Source organism: Ahaetulla prasina, chromosome 3 (genome assembly GCF_028640845.1).
Source record: "Ahaetulla prasina isolate Xishuangbanna chromosome 3, ASM2864084v1, whole genome shotgun sequence".
Classification (NCBI taxonomy): Eukaryota; Metazoa; Chordata; class Lepidosauria; order Squamata; family Colubridae; genus Ahaetulla; species Ahaetulla prasina.
Window position 1 is genome coordinate 44,543,140 of NC_080541.1, and position 22,239 is coordinate 44,565,378.

At 37.4% G+C, this 22,239-nt stretch overlaps 2 protein-coding genes across 3 annotated transcripts in view; one reads left to right on the top strand and one right to left on the bottom strand.

Moving 5' to 3' along the window:
- The first annotated feature begins 244 nt into the window (after nucleotides 1-244).
- On the top strand, nucleotides 245-1,072 carry CRH (corticotropin releasing hormone). The gene has a single exon (XM_058177773.1). The coding sequence runs from the start codon at nucleotides 255-257 to the stop codon at nucleotides 822-824; it is 570 nt and encodes a 189-aa protein (XP_058033756.1). The 5' UTR covers nucleotides 245-254; the 3' UTR covers nucleotides 825-1,072.
- Nucleotides 1,073-6,134: 5,062 nt separating this feature from the next.
- TRIM55 (tripartite motif containing 55) overlaps nucleotides 6,135-22,239 on the bottom strand; it is a 48,880-nt gene continuing 32,775 nt past the window's right edge. Inside the window, exon 11 of one of the 2 annotated variants that reach the window (XM_058177770.1) lies at nucleotides 6,135-6,940. In XM_058177770.1, the coding sequence (XP_058033753.1) occupies nucleotides 6,930-6,940 (11 nt within the window). In that variant the 3' untranslated portion in view covers nucleotides 6,135-6,929. The remainder of the gene's footprint in view (nucleotides 6,941-22,239) is intronic. The other variant, XM_058177769.1, reaches the window with a different exon arrangement.

A 22,239-nucleotide genomic window follows, 5' to 3' on the forward strand; every position in this document is an offset into this window, starting at 1 on the left:
AAATCCTTCTCGCGCTTAAGTTCGAGGGAAAAAAATTGATTCGATTTGGATGATAGTTCCGGGAAAAAGCCTGATTGTGTTCTCAGTTCGTTACGAGTCTTCGCGAGGGTTGCTTGAAAATTTCAGCACCTCGGACAGTAAATTGCACGGACAGCAAAATAAATAAATAAATAAATCCCCAGTTCTTTGATAGACAGTTGTGCCTTTTCCCACCATCCCTCCTGTTCCATTTTCAGATCCGGCCGTCCTGAATCATGAAGATCCAGCTGCTTGTCTCTACCGGGATCTTATTGGTTGCTCTCCAGCCCTGCCATGAGTGCAGAACCCTCAGCAAGGGAGCCCCGGCCGCTCCCGCCGCCAGTAGCGTTCTGCAGCAGCTAGATTTCCAAGAACAACCCCAATCGCTCCCCATATTGCTCCGCATGGGAGAAGAATATTTCTTGCGCTTGGGTAGCCTTCGTAAGAACCCCGCTGCTCCCGCCGCCGCCGGATCCTTCTCCTCCACTACCAGCACGAGCACCAGCAGCAGCCCCCTAGCTACGTCCGCGTCCGCGGGCAACTTTTTCAGAGCCGTCGTCCAACAGCTGCAGCAGCTGCAGCACTTCCAAGAACGCTCGTTAGAGGGCGCCCCCGACTCCTGGGACGGCGAAGACGACGGCGCCCACCTACAGGCCACGGAGAAGGAGAAACGATCCGAGGAGCCGCCGATCTCCTTGGATCTGACTTTCCATCTCCTCCGAGAAGTCTTGGAGATGGCCCGAGCGGAGCAGTTGGCGCAGCAGGCTCATAGCAACAGGAAACTGATGGAAATCATCGGGAAATGAAGCGCTCTCCTTTGCCTGGCCCCGACCAAAGAGCTCCTCCAGTTAGCGCACAGCCCTTCGACCTAGATCCACTTACACCGCTCCCTCGCGCCCTTCCCCTTCCCTCTCCCTCCTCCTCCTTTTATTCGAAAGCTTTATCGAAGTAGCCTTGAATAGCATGTCCGGCGTCGTACCCAAGTGTCGTCGTTTGTAACTTCTTTTTTCTTTTCTCACCCGTCCTGTTCCCAGGCAAGATTCAGGTTTAGGCGTTCCAGGGTGGGGTCCGTTGGTCTGGCCATCGGAAGCCGGTGAAGGACGAGAAGCGTCTTCTGGGGTTGGTGGGCGGGGAAGGGGGCCGGAGCCTCTCTGTACTCAGCTATTTCGATTTCACTCCTCTTTGTCTTTTCTTTGTAAACATTTCTTTCCACAAATAAAACATATTTTCAGCGCTCGGTCAACTTTGGTTGTGTAAGAGAACGTTTAATATCTATCTATATCTATATAATATCTCTCTATATTTTTAATAAAAGCTGCAAAGGAACGTTGGTTTGCATACACTTCCTTGCCTGCCGGTACGTCAAATTTCAGAAAAATGGAGGGTTGGAGATCTTCGATGGGGCGGGATGGGGCTGTTAAATGGATTAACGGTGGAATATGGGGTAGAAAAACACATTGACACGCACAGAATCCGAGCATGGGCACCCAACCAGCCAAGGTTCAATTTGCCTTAGGGAAGAAATGATAATGGGGAAGGGCATGAGGAGGAGAGATATAAATCTCCAGACTGGTGTCCAACAGGGAACAAAAGACTTTAACTCCCATTGACCATAGGTAGTTGAGGACAATGGGAGATATGAACCAGCCCATCTGAAAAGAGGATGATCTTAATTTTTAATCTGCCTGACATCTGTTACAATATCAACTCCAGGTTAGCTCAGATACAAGTAATTAAAAATGGGGAGCTGCATTGGACAGGTGCAATGAGCTCTATAGATTTTGGGTAGAAGGATAAAGGTTCCAGGTTCAACAAAATGATTCCGAAGAGATAGCTGTCATTTTTGCCTTGCTTGTCATCTTGGAATTGATAAGAGAGAATTTCTGGTTGTTCTTCCTGCCTTACATTTCAAGGAATTCTTTGCAGCTTACATTTGCTCCAGAGTAAAGCATGTGCAAAGTTGCCATTTCCCCAGGCAGTAACTGTTTTGGTGCTCTGTCCCAGTTAACCCAGTTAACTACAATCCAACCAAAAGGTGGATTTCCAGGTGAAATATATTATTCAAGCTGCTGTGCTTTCCCCCCTTCCTTTCAGTATATTTTGGCATTACAGGAATACAAGCAGTGTTTGTTGTCACCTCAGATAATTAAAAAAAGATACCCATATATTTCTTAGATCTACCTTTCAAACTATCTAAAAAAACAAGCGAAACTCCATTCTTGTTAATAACATGGCAAACTTCCCCCAAACCTTTTCCATCTTTCTTCATCAGAGTTTTGCTTACAGGTTTTTGAGAATAGAGTGAGAGGAAACTATAAAAGAAATGTGGCATAATTTTTGGCCTGGAGTGGGATGAGAATAGGTTTTTTTCTTTAGAAAGCCTCCCCAAAGAGACTGGTGGCTACAATATAGGTGTTTGACTGAACAGCTGGGTTATTTCTCACATCAAAGACTTTGCAAAGTGTCTTATTTTGTGTCCATAGTTAGACAAGGGGACAGACCTCTCAAGAATGCTTAGAAGAGAAAACCAAGATAATGAAACAGAACTCCTTCCACAATTCCCAGACATTTTTGAAAGTGAAATAATTCTTTGGAAACCATAGGAGGGTGGCTAATTCAAAATCAACCCAAACAACTGTCATCTTTCAAAGGCATCCGTCCATTATGGAGAATATTTTCTTTCACCCCAACATTCAAGCCAGTGAGATATAGTCATTTAAAAAGGTAGAGTTGACATCAGGAGAAAGTGGGTATCAAGTGGTCTACTGTTTATCAGATTAATTTACATCACCAATTTGTCATGAAGATTAAATGGTGGTGATAGTGAAGATGGGAGACAAAATTGTCAGTTTTGGGAGAGATTGTCAGTGATTAAAAAAAAAGTTAAGCAGAAGATTCTGGATGTCTGCATGTGCTCTTGTTGAATAATAAGCTTCTTGGTGTACCTTAAATATGTTTTTCAATAGAAGATCTAGAAGGAGATCTCCAGTGCCTGGGAATGAATGAATATATATATATATTCATTCATTCCCAGGCACTGGAGATCTCCTTCTGACATTGTGTCTCTTCTACAGTAATATCCCCCAAATTGTGTCCCCTTGAAAGATGGGTACTGCAACTCTCAGAATTTTGTTTTGAATTTCTATGAGTTATAATTTCTTTATATGTGGAGCTCAGCAGACTAAGAAAAATCTAAAACAAAAGATCTGTCAGCTTAATTTATTCAGTTTAATTTTTTCCACTTGATTCCAAATATCTCTGGGCAGTTCACAGTATAACCAAAAGAATAAAATGGATTATAATCCAAAAACAAATTACCAGAAAATAAAGAAGAAATCAGGTAAAAAAACAAGATGGTGAACTGGCCAAAAACAAAACACACAAGGGGTTCCAACTATCTTAACTCGAGTATTGGGGAACAACTGGGACTTCAAGGGTTTTGTGCTTGTTGTTTCTTATTATATTGGTTTTACATTATCTTGTATATTGCAAGCCAACCAAAGTTGTTTGGAGTCAAATCAATTAAAATAAAAATGCAAAAATAAGCTGTCAACCTGGTGCCCTTCCATAGAGATATTTCCAACCAGCAGTGCCTTTGGAATGACAGTCAACACTCAGTGGTGCAAATATAATGAAAATACAGGAACAGAGGTGGGTTTCAGCAGGTTCTGACCAGTTGTGAAGAACTGGTAGTGGAAATTCTGAGTAGTTCGGAGAACTGGTAGTAAAACTTCTGACTGGCCCTGCCCCCATCTATTCTCTGCCTCCCAAGTCCCAGCTGATTGGGAGGAAATGGAGATTTTACAGTATCCTTCCCCTGCCACTCCCACCAAGCCATGCCCACCAAGCCATACCACGCCCACCGAGCCACATTCATAGAACCGGTAAAAAAATTTGAAACCCACCAGTGTACAGGAAGTATATTTCTTGGGATCTGCAGGCACAGGAGGTCTACTCAGGTTCTTCTTGTCACCAATTCCTGGCCCAGTGGATATGTAAGCATACTTTATGCAATTAACAACCACCATACGTAGGCTACAAAAATCTGGATAATCACTAGATAGCAGCAATGTCAGTTTTCTGATTCACTTTGTTGACATAACTAATATTTTATAGCCCAGAAACAGCAGCTCATCCTCATGACTCTAACAAAAGCACATCTTTTGGTAGTAATCTTTCAGATTTTTGTAAATATTGTATGCTTGAAAGAATATATTTCTGCTGGCTTAGTATATTCCTGGGGGACTTGTGGTGAGAGGGGCATGATTGCAGAAGGTCAAGTAGGATGAGGAAGGGCATTTTGGTGACTGAGGTAGGTAAGAGAGATTATTTTAGGCTTGACGTCTACTGTAGCAAAGTGTAATGGTATGTAGAACAACCTTGGGAAACAATAGGAAGAGATGCAACCTCAACAACTCTCTGATGAACAAAATCTGAATCCAAAGGATGGAGGGGGGGTTGGGTGAAGAAAGACTCTGAGAAGGGGCCCTTCCTAATTTTGAAGAGTGTACATTCAGTCTCAGATTCCTTTTATAATTCTGTTGACTAGACTGTGGGTCTTCCTCCTGTCTCCTAAAGTCATTCTCACATATAATTACATAGTGGCAATGAAGAAGCAGATGTGTGACCTTCCTCTTCTCTTTCTCCAGTCCATTCTAAATGACTGTTATGGATGGGTCATGCCTTGCATGACAGAGGGGGATTTTAACAAGTTTGCTTTGGTGTCCTGCAAGATGTACTTATTACCCACTCTACATAATTTGACAGTGACTATCCAAAGTTTCTGTGGGAATTTATCCCATTCTATGTAAGGAGGCTATGAGTTGAACCTGAGAACATTTGCATGCATAACAAATATTTTTCACTAAGTAACAGTTCTTCCTGATACCAGCACCTGCTTCTCAATACATCTAACTCTAAGTTAGTCTGAATTACTTGTAGGCTTAGCTCTGTGTCAGTGCTGTAAAACAGATACACTAATATTTGGCAGAAGACACAGGAAAAGCCAACATGTTCTTTTCTTTGTACGTCATCAAACTCACCCTCTTCCCCCATATATTTGGATGTTCTCAAAAAGAAATATGCAGTCTTTTTGATTTTTAGCATCACTGTGACTATGTTAAAATGAAATTCAAAATTTAGATTGACAGGTGGCATGAATGAATAAATGTATGAGATAAGTTAAATCTAGGCAATTGTCAGCAGGAAATCATTATTTTTATCAAAAGGGAAAGGAAAATTCAAATCAAATATTTATTCTTTTTCTTCTTGATGGACGAATAGGTTGCACACAGATATGAAAAATATTTGGGCTACTACTCACTAAAGAGGTTCCATGATGTTGCACTAAAAGTCATGGAAGCTTTGAAAGAGATACGTTTTAAAAATTCTAAGGAATCGTTGGTGTGGTATACATACTTGTTGCATTGTAGCTAATTTTAAACACAGTTCCCATAATCCATTATCATTGTTTAATCAAGCTAGAGAGGATGGGAGTTGACACCCAATATTTAGAGGGCCATAGATTCTCAGTGTAGGACATTTTAGTTCATTGTTAATGTAGAAAATGAGAATTCAACTTAGTTTTAACATAAAGTCTATGAATTAAAAATAACAGAATCCCAGCAATTAGGTCACAATTTAGAATATTCTATTATACACCATCATTGTTGCAAAGATTTTGAACATTGATTTGAATTGTTATTTTTTTATACTATACGAAAAAATTACTTTGAAAACTCCAAAAATTAAAAACCAGCTTTCTAACAGTTTATAGGGAAATTCTGATTTAAAAAAAAAACACACTGGAGTCCAAATGTCATCAGGAAAATTAGTGCCTCATTAATTTTGATGATTTTGTTTATAAATGTCAATTCTTTAATGAACATTAAAGTAAATGTCCGGATATATATCCCCCCTTTTTGTGCAAGAGGGCTTGTGGTAGCATTCTGACTTTTAGATTCTCTGCTGAAGAACATTATACTAGCTGTGCCAAAGCTCAAGTAACAGATAAAAATATTTCTGTTCGATTATGCTTTTCATCAAATTTAATTATCTTTTTCTTTTGTTATTGCTTCCAATAGTTGCCGTTTTGATCCTGTTAAAACAATTGTAAGATTTATTAATTTTATATATATGCAGTAATATTCTATGAGCTAAACAATCTATGAATATTTTAATAAGTATTTTAATTTCAGGGTTACCGAATTCAATTACATAAATAGGCAAGTGAAGAAACTTCCAAATAATGAGAAATTTATTAACAACAATATCTTTAGTGAAGAAATGATAAAGTACAAACATAAAACTAAGAGTATGCCTAAGGCATTTACAAATATGCATAATGAATTTTTACCTTTATTTTAGTTTGGTTTTTAGCTTACTTGTAAATATATTATTCTTTTCAATTCCTTCCTTCCTTCTGATTTTAATTTTACTTGAACATAAGTAGGGCCATTTGTCACATTCATATAATAATTTGGGCATAACCCAGATCAGCTATTAAGAGATAGAGCCCTATGTCCAAATCCCAGCGCCTAGAAGCAAGCTGGACAAGTAATATTATCATATGATATTTGCCATGAGTTCAAAAATGTATATGAATTTGACATTCAGATAGTTCATGACAAGGTATTAACTCCTACTCTTTCTTCCCCACTACAACCCCTGCTCAAATTATACAAAAGTCAGATCCAATGTGATGATTTTCAAAAGAAAGTCCTTAAATAAAATCTGATCCGCTATTATTTTCAATGTGTTCTTTGTTGCTATTGAGTTCACCAGATGCCATCTGGACTAGGAGTCATCATTCATTCAATGAGTTCAACCAGGAGAAAGAGAAAACATGACGAGCTGGCTCATCAACTCTTTCATTGCTCCCAGGCTGTCCTTCCACATGTCCTTGTAAGGTCTCAGACCCAGTCTGAGGGAAAAAAATAAATTGAAATATTTTATACCTATGTAGTTTGATCATTTTAAGTATTTTATGGGTGAGGACATAAAATATTTAGAAAACAGTAGAAAGTATCTGTCTACAAGACTGGCGAGATGAAAAAGTACATTAGATCAGGGGTCTCTAACCTTGGCAACTTTAAGCCTGGAGGACTTCCAACTCCCAGCAATGCTGGCTGGGGAATTCTGGGAGTTGAAATCCTCCAGGCTTAAAGTTGCCAAGGTTGGAGACTCCTGCATTAAGCTACCTTACATACTTACAAGCAATCTTACATACTACTTGATTCATTTCAAAGGGCTTGCACAGAACTGTCCTAATTTATATATTTTAGGGACAAAACCCACACATTCATAAATACATCTAGAATGGGATATTGCCAGTTAATTTAAACCTTTGAGTACTATTATAGGTCTTTCCCCCATAAACAGCTGGATTAAGCTGCTTATTCTTGAGATAGACGACACTATATAAGTATGAAATTCATGTGCCCACTGTTGTTCCCTATACTCGTTCTGTTGCCTGTTTCCATGCAGGGCCCATCACCTTACTTCTCTCCAAGGTGACAAAAACTTCCGTTTTCTTTGGAGGGTGTCAAAATGAGGTGGAAACTGCTAGGACACAAGGACAGCCCTGAACCCCTTAAGCTTGTTTGATTCATAGATTATGAATCATGGAAACATGGCAGGAAAATGATATTAATCATGTTTGGGCTTGGGTTTGTGTTTGTGCACTCAGAAAGCCAATAGATTATCACTTTTATTGAACATTCTTGAGCTTTTGGAATGACATCTGAATACCAGAAAGCAAACAAATATTATATATTGCTTCCTCTTAAACATATCAAGGAAAATATAATCGAATGAGAGCAAGTTTGGTGTAGTGGTTAGGACATCAAGCTAGAAACTAGGAGACTATAAGTTCTAGTCCCACTTTAGGCACGAAAGCCGGGTAGGTGACTTTGAGCAAGTCATTCTCTTTCAGGCCAATTCCTCTAATAAGGTTGTGGTTATGGGGGAAATCGAAGGAGGAAGAAATATTAAGTATGTTCATCACCTTGAGTTATTTATGAAAATAATAAAGGCAAGATAAAAATAAATAAGTTAAAATAAAATAAATAAATTTGACTTTTACTTTGCTTTGGCAGATTGTAATAAAACTGCAAACTATGATACATTTTTTTTCTTAAGCAATATAAAGTCAAAGGAAATATCTCTTTAATTTCCCCTTGAATTGAGATTACATGCTTATTTTATGAAGAAATGCATATTTAACAAAAGCATCCATAACCACAAATCATAAAAATATACAGCTATGAACAGATGCTTGCGAAGAACTGCTACATGAAATAGAAGATGGTCTGGCATATTCCAAGCATCTTTTGTAAATGCATTATGTTAAAATTCAAAGCTGAATTAGTGAGGAATGATGATATGTTAGGTATTAATTAATTCACATGCTGAATGGACAAAGCCATACTGTATGACAGGACCTGTTATCTAATGGTTGTAAAAAATAGATAGAAATGTTTCTGTCTAATCAGAGCTTTTCTATTTGAGTTCCTGCATTATGCAGTTTTGTTATCTGGGGCAATCCTTTAAAATACAAATATATCCCAATCTGGATTATTCTTTTGCAGTGGTGAAATTATTGGTAATAAAAGAGTTGGTGTACAAATTTTGTATACATTTACAGAGAAGATTTTTAGAATTATACTGTTATCACTATTGAATCCTATGCTCTCTTTTTTAGCACCAAGGCTGAGTGTTGGAATCCACATGCATGGACAAGACAGTTTTATCCATTCAAACTGACCAAGAAAATAAGGGGCCATCAGAGAGTTATTAAAATAATCAATATGTTCTTAATATTTGAAAGATGCCATTTTTATTGAAGAGGATGAGGCAAGCGGTCAAGATTAGGAAATGAAATGTAGCTGAATTTAATGGTAATAAAGGGGCTTCTGCCTTCACTAGGCAGTCAACATTGCTTTCTTTAGAAGCCTTTTGATAATGTTATTTTTTGTTCTTCTGATCTAATGTCTTGCAGTAGGGTGATTGTATAGGTGGAAATTTCAGGTATTGGGATGAATCTCAGTGGAAATAAACAGCAGTAAAAAGAAAAGACGAATTGAGAATTTTTAGTGCATCTTTTTTAACTCCTGACCCATATCCATTATTTCTGAACCCAAAATTTCCTATAACTTTCTATGTCTTTGTTTTGAACTCAGCCTTAGAATATAGCTAACTCAATTTGATAGGCTGAAACAAAAACCAGCAAAGCTCAATATGTGAGTTTCTTTCCAATGTTCTCTTAGTAACATGTAGCAAGCATAGGATTCTTACAAAGGGAAGTAATAGTTACAGGGAAAAAGTTGGAACTGGAGCATTTAAAATGTTCCCATATTCATACCAGCTCATTTGCCCTAAACATTGCATTTCGGTGCCCTAAGGTTAGTTAATCACTAGCTCTAGAATTTAGATTCTGTTCAGGGCCACTGAACGTTACACTCCCCTTTGTGACTATATTTGCTTTTTTATTTATTAATTACATTTATTATTATAGCACTGATTTGAAACCAAAGTAAAGTACGTAAATTAACAGGCAGTCCCCCATCCAGGCATTGACCAACCCAGATTCATTTATTTCATTTTGATAAGAATGCTATAAAGGAGTGTCTGCAAGAAGGGAAGAGAATTAAAAAAAATCAAGATCATAGTCACTACTGTGCAATCATTTTTAATATGTGTTACGTGCATGATATAAATATATATAAAAGAGGGGTTTTAAATTGCATGGCTATACCTTGATTTGACAGCCTTCTCCCCCACTCCACCCCAATAAACCCATCATGTACTTTCAGATTCCTACAGTATCCTTGTAAACTCACCATATATATATTCTCTTACTTTCATGTCATGCCACTGGAAGGTTGAGTGGTAATTTCATTAGCTGATGGCCCAGGAATATGTTTATTCCTGCTGGCCAGTTATTAGTTGCAGTATGTTCATTAATAACAAACTTTTGTCCTTTTATTTCTACAAAGTCAAGATGATTTAAATCATAGAAAAATTAAAGCCATCATAATTCATAATAATATAACACAATACCAAAAAAATTACAGGTGCATTCCAGATCCATTGTCTACATCAAATGTCCAGTTGAACAAAATAATTTTCACTGCTGTTCAACATGTGAGGTCAAGTGTCTCTTAGCTCAAAGAGCAGAATATTCCTTAATATGTGGACTGTCAATAGGCAGGTGCAACTCCAGGTTCCCATCTCTTTGAGCTCATGTGGGAATGCACAGCATAAGCAAATTCTGGTTGGGAGAGATGATCTTGCAAGACATAAAGAGCTAAAAATCTGAATTATTTCTGGACTGTACAGCAATACATACTTTTAATTAATGGTAAATTTTACTTAGAAAACATATAGGTGCCAAGAATGTAAAGCTGAATAACTGTACTACTAGGTTCATACTTAATTCAGCTCACATTATGTGCAAGCAATTTACATGCAGTTGAGATGAGACTGATAATAATAAAATGACCAAAGGGATATTCTGGGATGATTTATTACATAATTTATTTTTAAGAATAAAAGCAGAAGGTACTCACTACTCAGACAATTGTCATGAAAATGTTGGGTTTGATCCAGACTAAGACCATATTTTAAATGAAATGGTATAAGTTATTTATGGCTAACTTAAGTTCTGTTCATCTCAGTGCCAGGAAAAAAACCTAACAATTCATTCCCCACCAAACCTCCACACTTTTACTTCTTCAATCTTATTCACGCATAACAAAACCAAAAGCTTTTTAGAAGTCAGAATTAGTGCTTAAAGTTAGGTTATTTGGCAATTGTTTCAATAATCAATAAAGCAGAAACATACAGATACCAGATATCACTACATTTGCACTATGCATTAGTTTGAAGAGTTTTGGAATTTGTTTTATTTCAATTTGACTTATTTTCACATAAAGTTTTGATATAAGCAATATGCATCACGTAATCTTTTATCAGACCATCAAAAGTGTTACCACATCACTTTGGATGAATGTGCATCTTGACTCTGATGTAAAGCATACTCTGTGTGTCCGGCAGAAGGGAGATAATAAGCATACATTCAAGTATGTACAGAACTGTCACTTGGATTATACTAAGAGTCTTCCCTGACCTGGTGTCTTCTAAGTTGTATTAAGAATTAAATGTCTAGAATTTTCACTGCCACAGTCAATGATTGGGATGACTGGGAGCTGTAGCCACCCTTCATTTGAAGCATACTAAGGTGGTAAGTGCACTACAACATTATTTTAGAAAATCATCAATAATTCATTCTTAATTAAGAATGTAAACTGTACATGCTGATGAGCCACATAGATCAGGCTTTTTTGTTAAATTCATTAACAAGGAGAAAAGGAATGCCAAATCCTGAATATGTGTCCAGGGACTATTTTACTACATTAAAACTGTTACAAATACTATTATATTAAAGAATTCAAATATTATAAAAGTATTGGTGTCAAACTCAGAGATGAAAAAATAGTAAATTTTGCTACTTTGATTTGAATTTCATCTATCAAGTATGTGGAGAATGGAAGACGATGACTTAATTATAACAAAATAATGCTTATTAGAGCCTACATGGAAAAGGAAATGACAGGTGTTCAAGCTGGCTTTAGAAAAGTCTGAGGAACACGGGACATTACTTCTGATACCCCCTGGATAATTGAGAAAGTCAAAAAATGCCAAAGAGAAGTGATTATGGACTTTATCAGCTAGAGAAGGGCTTTCGATTATGTCAATCGTGTCAAGTTGTGGGAGGGGTTCAGAAAAATGGAAATCCGAGAACATCTCACCATCTTTATGAGAAACTTAAATGCTGGTTAGGAAGGCACAGCATAGACAGAACATGGCAAAACAGACTGGCTCCAGGTTGGCAAAGAAGTGTGATGTCTATAAACTTATATGCTGAATATAAATTCAGGGCAGTTGGTTTGGAAGATAAGTATGGTTTTAAAACTGGAGGAAGAAATATCAGTAACCTTTGCTATGCTGATAGCATACCCTGATAATTGAAAATACAAGTTATCTACAAGCTCTAGTAATATACATCAAGGAGCAAAGTGCAAAACAATAGGGTAAAATTAAATATAAAGAAGACCAAACTAATAGGAACAAACTGAATAACCAGAATTGGCAATGAAGATATTGAAGTGGAAGGTAGCATTGAGGACCTGTATACTGCATGAATCAAGAAGAGGGCCGTGAAAATATTTACAGACCCCTCGCATCCTGGACATAAACTGTTTCAACTCCTACCCTCAAAAACGATGCTATAGAGCACTGCACACCAGAACAACTAGACACAAGAACAGTTTTTTCCCGAAGGCCATCACTGTGCTAAACAAATAATTCCATCAACACTGTCAAACTATTTACTGAATCTGCACTACTATTAATCGTCTCATAGTTCCCATCACCAATCTCTGTCCACTTATGACTGTATGACTATAACTTGTTGCTGGCAATCCTTATGATTTATATTGATATATTGACCATCAATTGTGTTGTATTTATTTATTTATTTATTTATTTATTTTATTAGATTTATAAACCGCCCTTCTCCCGAAGAACTCAGGGCGGTGTACAGCCAAGGTAAAAAGAAACAATGTACAATTAAAAATAAATTTAAAAACTTATTATACAGTGTGGCCGAAATTAAAATGGTTAAAAATCTAAAAAACCCCAATTTAAAACTTAAATGAAATTTAAAATTTAAAATCTAGACCATTTAAGAAAGCCCCGCGCGAACAAACAGATATGTTTTCAGTTCGCGGCGAAAGGTCCGAAGGTCAGGTATTTGACGTAAACCAGGGGGAAGTTCATTCCAAAGAGTAGGAGCCCCCACAGAGAAGGATCTTCCCCTAGGGGCCGCCAGCCGACATTGTCTGGCGGACGGCACCCTGAGAAGACCCTCTCTGTGTGAGCGTATGGGTCGGTGGGAGGCATGAGGTAACAGCAGGTGGTCCCGTAAGTACCCAGGCCCCAAGCCATGGAGCACTTTAAAGGTGGTAACCAACACCTTGAAATGCACCCGAAAGGCAACAGGAAGCCAGTGCAGTCTGCGCAGGAGAGGTATCATATGGGAGCTACGTGAGACTCCCTCTATCACCCGCGCAGCTGCATTCTGGACCAACTGAAGCCTCCGAGTGCATCTCAAGGGGAGCCCCATGTAGAGAGCATTGCAATAATCCAGGCGGGAGGTAACAAGAGCATGAGTGACTGTGCATAGGGCATCCCGATCAAGGAAGGGGCGCAACTGGCGAACCAGGCAAACCTGGTGAAAGGCTCTCCTGGAGACGGCCGCCAAATGGTCTTCAAACGACAGCCGTGCATCCAGAAGAACACCCAAGTTGCGCACTCCCTCCTTTGGGGCCAATAACTCGCCCCCAACAGTCAGCTGCGGCTGACTGTATCGGGGTGCCGGCATCCACAGCCACTCCATCTTGGAGGGATTGAGCTTGAGCCTGTTCCTCCCCATCCAGACCCGTACGGCTTCCAAACACCGGGACAGCACTTCGACAGCTTTGTTGGGGTGGCCCGGGGTGGAAAAGTACAGCTGAGTATCATCAGCGTACAGCTGATATCTCACCCCAATTGTAAATGTTGTACCTTGATGAACGTATCTTTTCTTTTATGTACACTGAGAGTATATGCACCAAGACAAATTCCTTGTGTGTCCAATCACACTTGGCCAATAAAATTCTATTCTATTCTATTCTATTCTATTCTATTCTATTCTATTCTATTCTATTCTATTCTATTCTATTCTATTCTATTCTATTCTATTCTATTCTTATATATTTTAGAATCAAACCTCAACAGTAAAGGAATAAGCAGTCATGAGAATATGCTGCAGGCTAACATTTGGTAGAGCAGCCTTGGAAAAGTCTTGGAAAAAGCTATGATGTGCCCATACCTACAAAGATCATAATCACACAAATTATAGTATTCTCTGTGACATTATGGAAGTAAAAGTTGGACTTTGAAGAAGCAAGACTCTTCCTAAATATTGATGCCTTTGAACTTTTGATGGAGAAGAATCCTGAAGATACAATGGACAGCCAAAGAAACAAACTAATTTATCATCATCAAACAAATCAACCCAGAGTTCTTGGTTTTAAGTTCTAAATTTATTTACTTCAAACTTATTATGTGAAGATCTAGCTATGAAATAAAATCTGATCTGTCAAATTTGTGAATGCTCCAACACTGGAAGTTTTAAAGAAGAGATTGGACAACTATTTGTCTGAAATGGTATAGAGTCTCCTGACTAAGCAGGGTTGGACTTGAAGACCTCCAAGGTTCCTTCCAACTCTCCTCTCCTCTCCTCTCCTCTCCTCTCCTCTCCTCTCCTCTCCTCTCCTCTCCTCTCCTCTCCTCTCCTCTCCTCTCCTCTCCTCTCTTCTTAATATATATCTCAGCATTATAACATAAATTATCTACTAATAATGTATTGTGCATATAACATATACGGGACCGCCTACTGCTACCGAATACCTCTCACCGACCCGTGCGCTCTCATAGAGAGGGACTCCTCAGGGTGCCGTCAGCGAGGCAATGTCGTCTAGCGACACCCAGGGGAAGGGCCTTCTCTGTGGGGGCTCCCACCCTCTGGAACGAGCTACCCCCAGGACTTCGTCAGCTTCCAGACCTTCGGACCTTCCGCCGCGAGCTTAAAACATACTTATTTATTTGCGCAGGACTGAGTTAGATTTTAAATTTACGGGTTTTAAATTGGGTTTTATTTTTATATATTTTTTAGTTATTGGGCTTTTAGAATAAGTTTTTTAATATTGTTTTTATGCTGTACTTATGTGTTTTTAAGTGCCTGTTAACCGCCCTGAGTCCCTCCGGAGATAGGGCGGTATACAAATATGATTAAATAAAATAAATAAATAAATAAATAAACAGCTTATTCTTAATAGCATGGGATTGCTTTCTGGCTACTGAACATTTTGCAGGGAATGGAATGATGTGAAAATCTGAGCTATAGGCAGTCCTTACTTACTGACAGTAATTGGGATTGAGAACTCTATTGCTAAGTGATGCAGTCATAAGATGCAATGCCACATAACCACGCCAATTTATGAAACTAGTTTTGGCAGTTATAGTTGCCAGTATTAGTTGCGATCACACGATTACCATTTGAGATCCCCTGCTATCTTCTCCATTGACTTTGCTTATCGAAAGCCAGAAGTGCAGGTTGAAAATGGAAGTCATGGGACTGTGGGACTCTGCAATGTTGTAATTATGAGCAGGTTGCTGAGCACCTAAACCATAATCATGTGACCACAAGGATACTGTGCCAGTCACAACTACAGTACAAGAACCTGTTGTACAAAGACCTGTTGTAAGTATCCTTGTCCAGTGCTGTTGTAAGTTCAATTGATTGCAGTACAAGTGGACTTTTCAGAAGGACTACCTGTAGAAGTTATTTTGAAATAGTTTCAAATTTTTATATAGTTTCTGTTTATATCGCAATGTACTATCCTTGCTTCAGTAGAACTTTCTATAGCTCTCAACTTTTATCGAAACAATATAGTTAGAGGCTCAAAGATTTCTTTCCTTATGCCTATTTTTAATTCTCTAGAAGCCAACTAAAATTCTTTTCTTATGAAATGAATTGTTCAACTACATAACTGTAGGCAGGTAAAATATGCACCAGCAAACTCCATCCATCATGAGATTAGCTGTTCAATTCTCAGCAAGGTGGTTGGTCGTGAACTTCTCGCACTCATGGGGACTGACTGTCTCACCAAAATAGATTTTCATTCTATTACAATTAGAGCCATGCGGCAAAAGGATAATGTAATGCTGTTTATTTCACACAACCTTAACAATTCCAAAAATAGTTCAGAGCAAATGAATTCAGTGTTCCTCTTTGTGTGTAGGCTGGGTAAGTTCCCTGAAGGATATAATGTCAAGCATTCTTTAGGAAACTTAAACTAATGGAGAAATCTTTTTCTTTTCTTTTCTTTTCTTGGAATAGAATTCTTAAGAAAGACTGCATAATGTGAAAAATCCCATGGAGGCCACCTGAAAATGGTACAATTTATTGCATCCCTAATCCAGCTCAACGTACTATATAGTCGTTAAAATGAAATTTTGAATATTTCTGTTAATAATCATACTGTATCCTGTATATTGTATCTATGAAATAAATACACTGATCCCCCAGGGACATCTTGCCACATAGAGATGACTTCCATTTTGGAAAGGGAGTTTGGGAGGAGAGCAAAGAGTTGAATTGTTCCCATGACCATGTTGTAGTTTGCCATTATGCACTGCTTCCTTCCACTGCCTTATGCTTTGCACACTGTATCCAAAGGGAACCAGACAGATTCAGTCTCTAGTTGATTGGTGTGCTCTCTAAGCAATTTCAGATGAAACAAATAAATCCCTCAATTGCTAGATTGTTTTTTGCTCCCATCCAGAATTAAGTAAAAGACTAAATCATATGCTTTTGATACATTGTGGGAAGATGAACAGGGAGTATAATTTTATATTACAGATAATCCTTGACTTACAACCATTGCTTTATTGACCATCTGAAGTTACAACAGTACTAAAAAAGTGACTTATGACCATTTTTCGCACTAACAATTATTGCAGCATCCCCATGGTCATACGATCAAAATTCAGATGCTTGGCAACTGGCACCTTTGTTGCAGTGTCCCGGGGTCATGTGATCACCTTTGAAACTTTCTGACAAGCAAAGTCAATGGGGAAGCCAGATACATTTAACAATCATGTTACTAACTTAACAAAAGTTCACTTAATAACTACGTCAGGAAAGGTTGTGAAATGGGGTAAAACTCACTTAACAACTGTCTTGTGTAGCAACAGAAATTTTGAGCTTGTGTTTGTAAGTTAAGGACTACCTGCACATATTCATATTTTTAGTCTGACAAAATGTCTAGAAATAAATTCAGTTATGTATATTTAACTTTACTGATAAATCTACACTGATAAAAGTTAATTCTTTAGCACTGCAATAATTTAAACATGCCAATTAACTGTATCCACTTATTTTCAAACAGGTCTTTACTGTTGATTTTTGACAAATCAAAACTGAATTATTCTTCCCGTTGTAGTCTATGCTCATTAACTATTTTACAGAATATGCCGAGACACTATTGGCAAATCAATTGCCATAAAAATAATGTGGACTAATTGGTGGATTACTGGCTTGTTGTGTAATGTACATTAAGAGGTTTTTGTATTGTATGAAGTAAACTGCAAAGAGCTTCAGGAAGAAACTTTCTCTCATTGAAGAAAAGAAGGGCAGATATTCCTGCAGTGACGCAGAACAAAGTCTAAGTCTGCCACTTAGGAAGCAGACAGCACTTTAAAATATAGATTGCTCTCTGAAAGGGCCTGATGAATGAGACCCATTACCATTTCAGATTATGACTCAGAGCAGAGTTTGTACCATGGATTCATTGGATCAAATAACAAAGACTGAATAATTTGTTGCGTTTGGATGCAGGGATCATTTGATCATGAATGAATGACTGAGTTGAGATGTTTAAAATATTCTAGGAGGGACACATAACAACCACAGAGACACTGTATATGCTGTGGACATCAGCCCAATGTTGTAAGAGCTCTGTAAATAGAGCATCTTGTTGAGACATCAGTGCTCACATTCTTATTTCTTGAAATCTCATAATAGTTGGAAAGGGTTCACCGTACACTGTACATTGATTTCTCTCTTCTCTAATTTCCAGTTATTTGTAACTTTTGATCTCATTTGTCTGAGTTGTGCTCTCGCCCCTCTCTTATTCTGATTTGAATATTGCTAGATGAGAAATGCAAGAACTGTACCCATGCTCAGCAGTTATGTTCAGAATGGATAATAACATAAGATAGTTGATTAAGGCTGCAGTCTTGTGGTGTAAAGGCCCCTGGGAGATGTTCCATGAACTTTTTGAAATGTCCAAATTACCCATTAAAGAATGAGGGGGAGAAAATAATTCCTATCTTAAAGAAAAACTTCCTTCCAAATGCCTGAGAATTTTTTTTTGCTCTCAAGTTCTTGCTGAAAGAGATAAGGAGAAGTGATTCAAGTTACAGGACGAGTTAAGAAAGACTTGGATCTACAGAATCTATGACTTTCTACGACTCGGTCACACACTCCTGAAATATGCACCACAACCAAAGAGAGACAAACAGTTAAAAGGGAGACAAAGTAAACTATTCCTTCCCCTGTTCCCCTGTTCCACAAAGGTAGCAAAGCTTTGAAACGGAAGTCTCCTCTAACTTTGGACTCTTCTCTCCCACTCTCCTTGCAGGAGACATAATAACATACAGATAGTCCTCGATTGACCACAATTGAGCCCAAAATTTTTGTTCCTAAGGGAGACATTTGTAATGTGAGTTTTGCCCCGTTTTAAAACCATTCTTACCACAGTTCTTAAGTGAATCGCTGCAGTTGTTCAGTTAATAACACGGCTGTTCAGTGAGTCTGGCTTCTCCATTGACTTTGCTTGCAAAAAGTGATGACAGGAGCCCAGGACACTGGAACTGTCCTCAATATTAATCAGTTGCCAAGTGTCTGAATTTAGTGACCACAAGGATGCTGCAATGGTTGTAAGTGTAAAAGATGGTCACAAGTCATTCTTTTCAGTGCTATTGTAACTTCGGATGGTAAAAAAATTGTTGTAAGTTGAGGACTACATGTACTTAATAGCTATACTTGGTCCATTGTGGATGGCTATATAATAAAGGAATTGGAGAGCATGATCAATATGATCTGATTTCCCCTTTTCAGTACCACTGATGACTGAGGAGCAAAATTAAGCATAACAAATCCCTTCTCATGCTGCCTATACATTTCCCTCCATTTGCTAAAAGCTTGGTTTTTTTAATGATGTCTACGTTCAGAAATTTTCAAGTAAGTATTTCAAATTATTAATGCTTTGCACTGTGATGATAGTTGTTTTATTTATTTATTTATTTTTGTTATTCTTGATGCTTTGGATTTGGATTTAATATGTACATCATATGTAGATAGCCATACAAATAAAATAAACAAATAAATAAACCAAAATGTTTTATTGTAATCTATTGTGAACAGGAGGAATAAGCAGGATTTTAGAGGTACAATCACCAGTGTTCAAACAATGTGAAATAGCCTAAAAATGGCAAAATTTGTCCGGAAGAAAGGAATAGTTTTAATATACAAAAGCTCTTTGTGATCAGAAAAAAGGATGCCCTAAGTCTTTATAACCATTTGAGTGAATACCCAAAGACAATTGACTTGCATTCAAATATAAAAATAGCAAAGTAAAAATATGTGCCAAAAGGTTAATTATAAGTACTTATTGCTAATGTCTTCCTAAAAAACAAGCTGGTCTAATTGACTTGTTTTCCCTACCCAAGTTGTATTATATGTATAACCCAGAGGGGGAACGAAGAGAGCTAGGAAAGAAGGAAGGGAGGGAGGGAGGCAGGAAGGTAGGTAAAGTCACTGACAATATCCAGCAAATATGGATGAAACTGAAGCAGAAACATCCCAAAGGAAATGACAAATGAATAAATGAGCCTGGAATACTTGAAAATATAAGCGTACCACAATAAAACAGCTGCCTGACTAATGACATAAAAAGTGGAGAGTAGGCCAAAGGGGGACAATGTGCATTGCTTGTACCCACATACAACTGATTTTAAGGCAAAATTTCTGAGGGAAAATGTGGTATTAAAAAAGGAGACTTGTTATTGTTACATTATATTATTTTTACAAGTAATTTAGGAGATGACAGGCTATTTTAAGGAAGCAATTTAACAGAGACCAGAATTCAACATTTTTCAGATTTCAATGAAATAAAATAACAAAGCAAGGTCAGCCTGGCTGCAATTTCATTTTAGGAGGAAATCCCTTTCTTCCATTATTCTGAGTAAAATTACTAAAAAAGTTCTAAACTCAGATGCCGGAAGGTATGCTGTGACTCATAGTCTGTGGAGGTAACTATTAAATGCTAAAGGAAGGAATCACTGACAAAATTAATTTCAGCAACACCATTGCCTTGAAATGTTACAAAATGTTTTGTCTTTGCAACAGCTTTTCACTGGTGTTATTGAATCATATGAACAATTTCCAGAAATCAGAAGTGAAGACTAAATTAAAAAAAACAAAAAAACTCAGGAATAAACTTCCAGATTTAAAAGACATGCTACATTATGTTGAAAAGTAAGCACCAACATGTGACTATTTTTTCAAAAACAGAAAACCTTCAGAGGGGCAATTGGATTAGAGAAATAGAAAAGTTATTTTCTGTAAATGTCTTTTTTCCCATTACTTCCCTTACTGTCTGTAGTGAAAACAACCCCAACTTTCAAACTACATGTAGAACTGAAAAAAAAGCTTAGGGTGCAAATAAACCAGGCAAATGTTAAGTGAACTCTATTCTTTATCCCTCCTCTGCTTGTTGTGGGGAATAGGCCATAATTACCTCTTTATGTTGTTCTTTTAAAGATTGAGTAAAGATTATTATAGTTAAATAGATTTTACCATTTTTACGTAAAATGCAGCGTGCACCTTAAAGCTTGAAATAAGGTATTCCATTCCATCATGGAATGACCAACTCTGCCTCTGGAGATAAGAAGAAAATTGAAAATGAAAGGGAGCTCCATTTTAAAGAGGGACCCAGATTTTTGATTTAAGTATCTACTGAAGAAGGAACATAACGTTACTTTAGATTGTTTCTCTACTAACAATTTAGAGTGTTTCCTTGCATCACCAAAATATTGCTGAGGGAATATAAAGCTTGTCATTGTTAGATCAGCACACTGATAGTTCAGGGATACTGAAGAAGCTATAAAATACTGGTAGGGATCCTGCTATACTTAATTGTCACAAAATTTATGGCTTAACTTCAAAACCATACAGCGTAGTGTTACTGTGTTATTTATTTTAAAACAGACTTTCATGAAGCTTTACTTCTACCGACACTCTTAAAAGCAACCAGAGTTTTAAAAGGGTTCTTTATTTATTTTTTATATGCAAAAAAGATAAAGCTGTCATAAAACACTTTTTCATGGATTAAGTCTGGAAAGGTTGAAGTACTAAAAGCTTCTTTTAAAATTGAACTCTAAAATGTTCATTAAAACAGTGAACTTATTTGAGCTGACTTTGGAATCGAGAGCCTGCAATTTAGAATTTTAAAAAAATATAATCACAATTTATCTCTTGAAACTCAAATGTAGCATGGTATTAATTCACTGCCTGATCTTTCAGTCCTTTCTTTTAATGATCTTATTAGCCAGCATGCACTTGAAGTACAACCCCACAGTTAACAGTTGTCTGAGATTTAGCATAAAGTTGATTCCTTTGACATTTGGCATTCTCCATCTCTTAGTCACACATTTTTAAAATGTTAATTCCAAATAAAATATCCATTTTGCAACTGTGGTAAATATCTACTATGCTATATGACCAAGGGAAAAATGGTGATGGGAAGATGGAATTAGAATGGTGAATACTTACAGTAAAACAGAAAACAACACTAAACAAATTAGTTTCCTTGTTGGACAGTTAATTGTAACAAAAAAGTGGTTGTTATGAAGATAAAAGTGACGTGAACCATAAATAGAACCACAGCTCTGATAGAATTAACTGTTTCATATTAACTTTTTAAATGAATGTAGAATAGAATAGAATAGAATAGAATAGAATAGAATAGAATAGAATAGAATAGAATAGAATTTTTTATTGGCCAAATGTGATTGGACACACAAGGAATTTGTCTTGGTGCATATGCTCTCAGTGTACATACAAGAAAAGATACGTTCATCAAGGTACAACATTTACAACACAATTGATGATCAATATATCAATATAAATCATAAGGATTGCCAGCAACAAGTTATAGTCATACAGTCATAAGTGGAAAGAGATTGGTGATGGGAACTATGAAACGATTAATAGTAGTGCAGATTCAGTAAATAGTCTGACAGTGTTGAGGGAATTATTTGTTTAGCAGAGTGATGGCCTTCGGGAAAAAACTGTTCTTGTGTCTAGTTGTTCTGGTGTGCAGTGCTCTATAGCGTCGTTTTGAGGGTAGGAGTTGAAACAGTTTATGTCCAGGATGCGAGGGATCTGCAAATATTTTCACGGCCCTCTTCTTGATTCGTGCAGTATACAGGTCCTCAATGGAAGGCAAGTTGGTAGCAATTATTTTTTCTGCAGTTCTAATTATCCTC

What these genes read in the sequence shown, in the direction of transcription:
- CRH (XM_058177773.1), top strand. Translation starts at nt 255, where the DNA reads ATGAAGATCCAGCTGCTTGTCTCTACCGGGATCTTATTGGTTGCTCTC.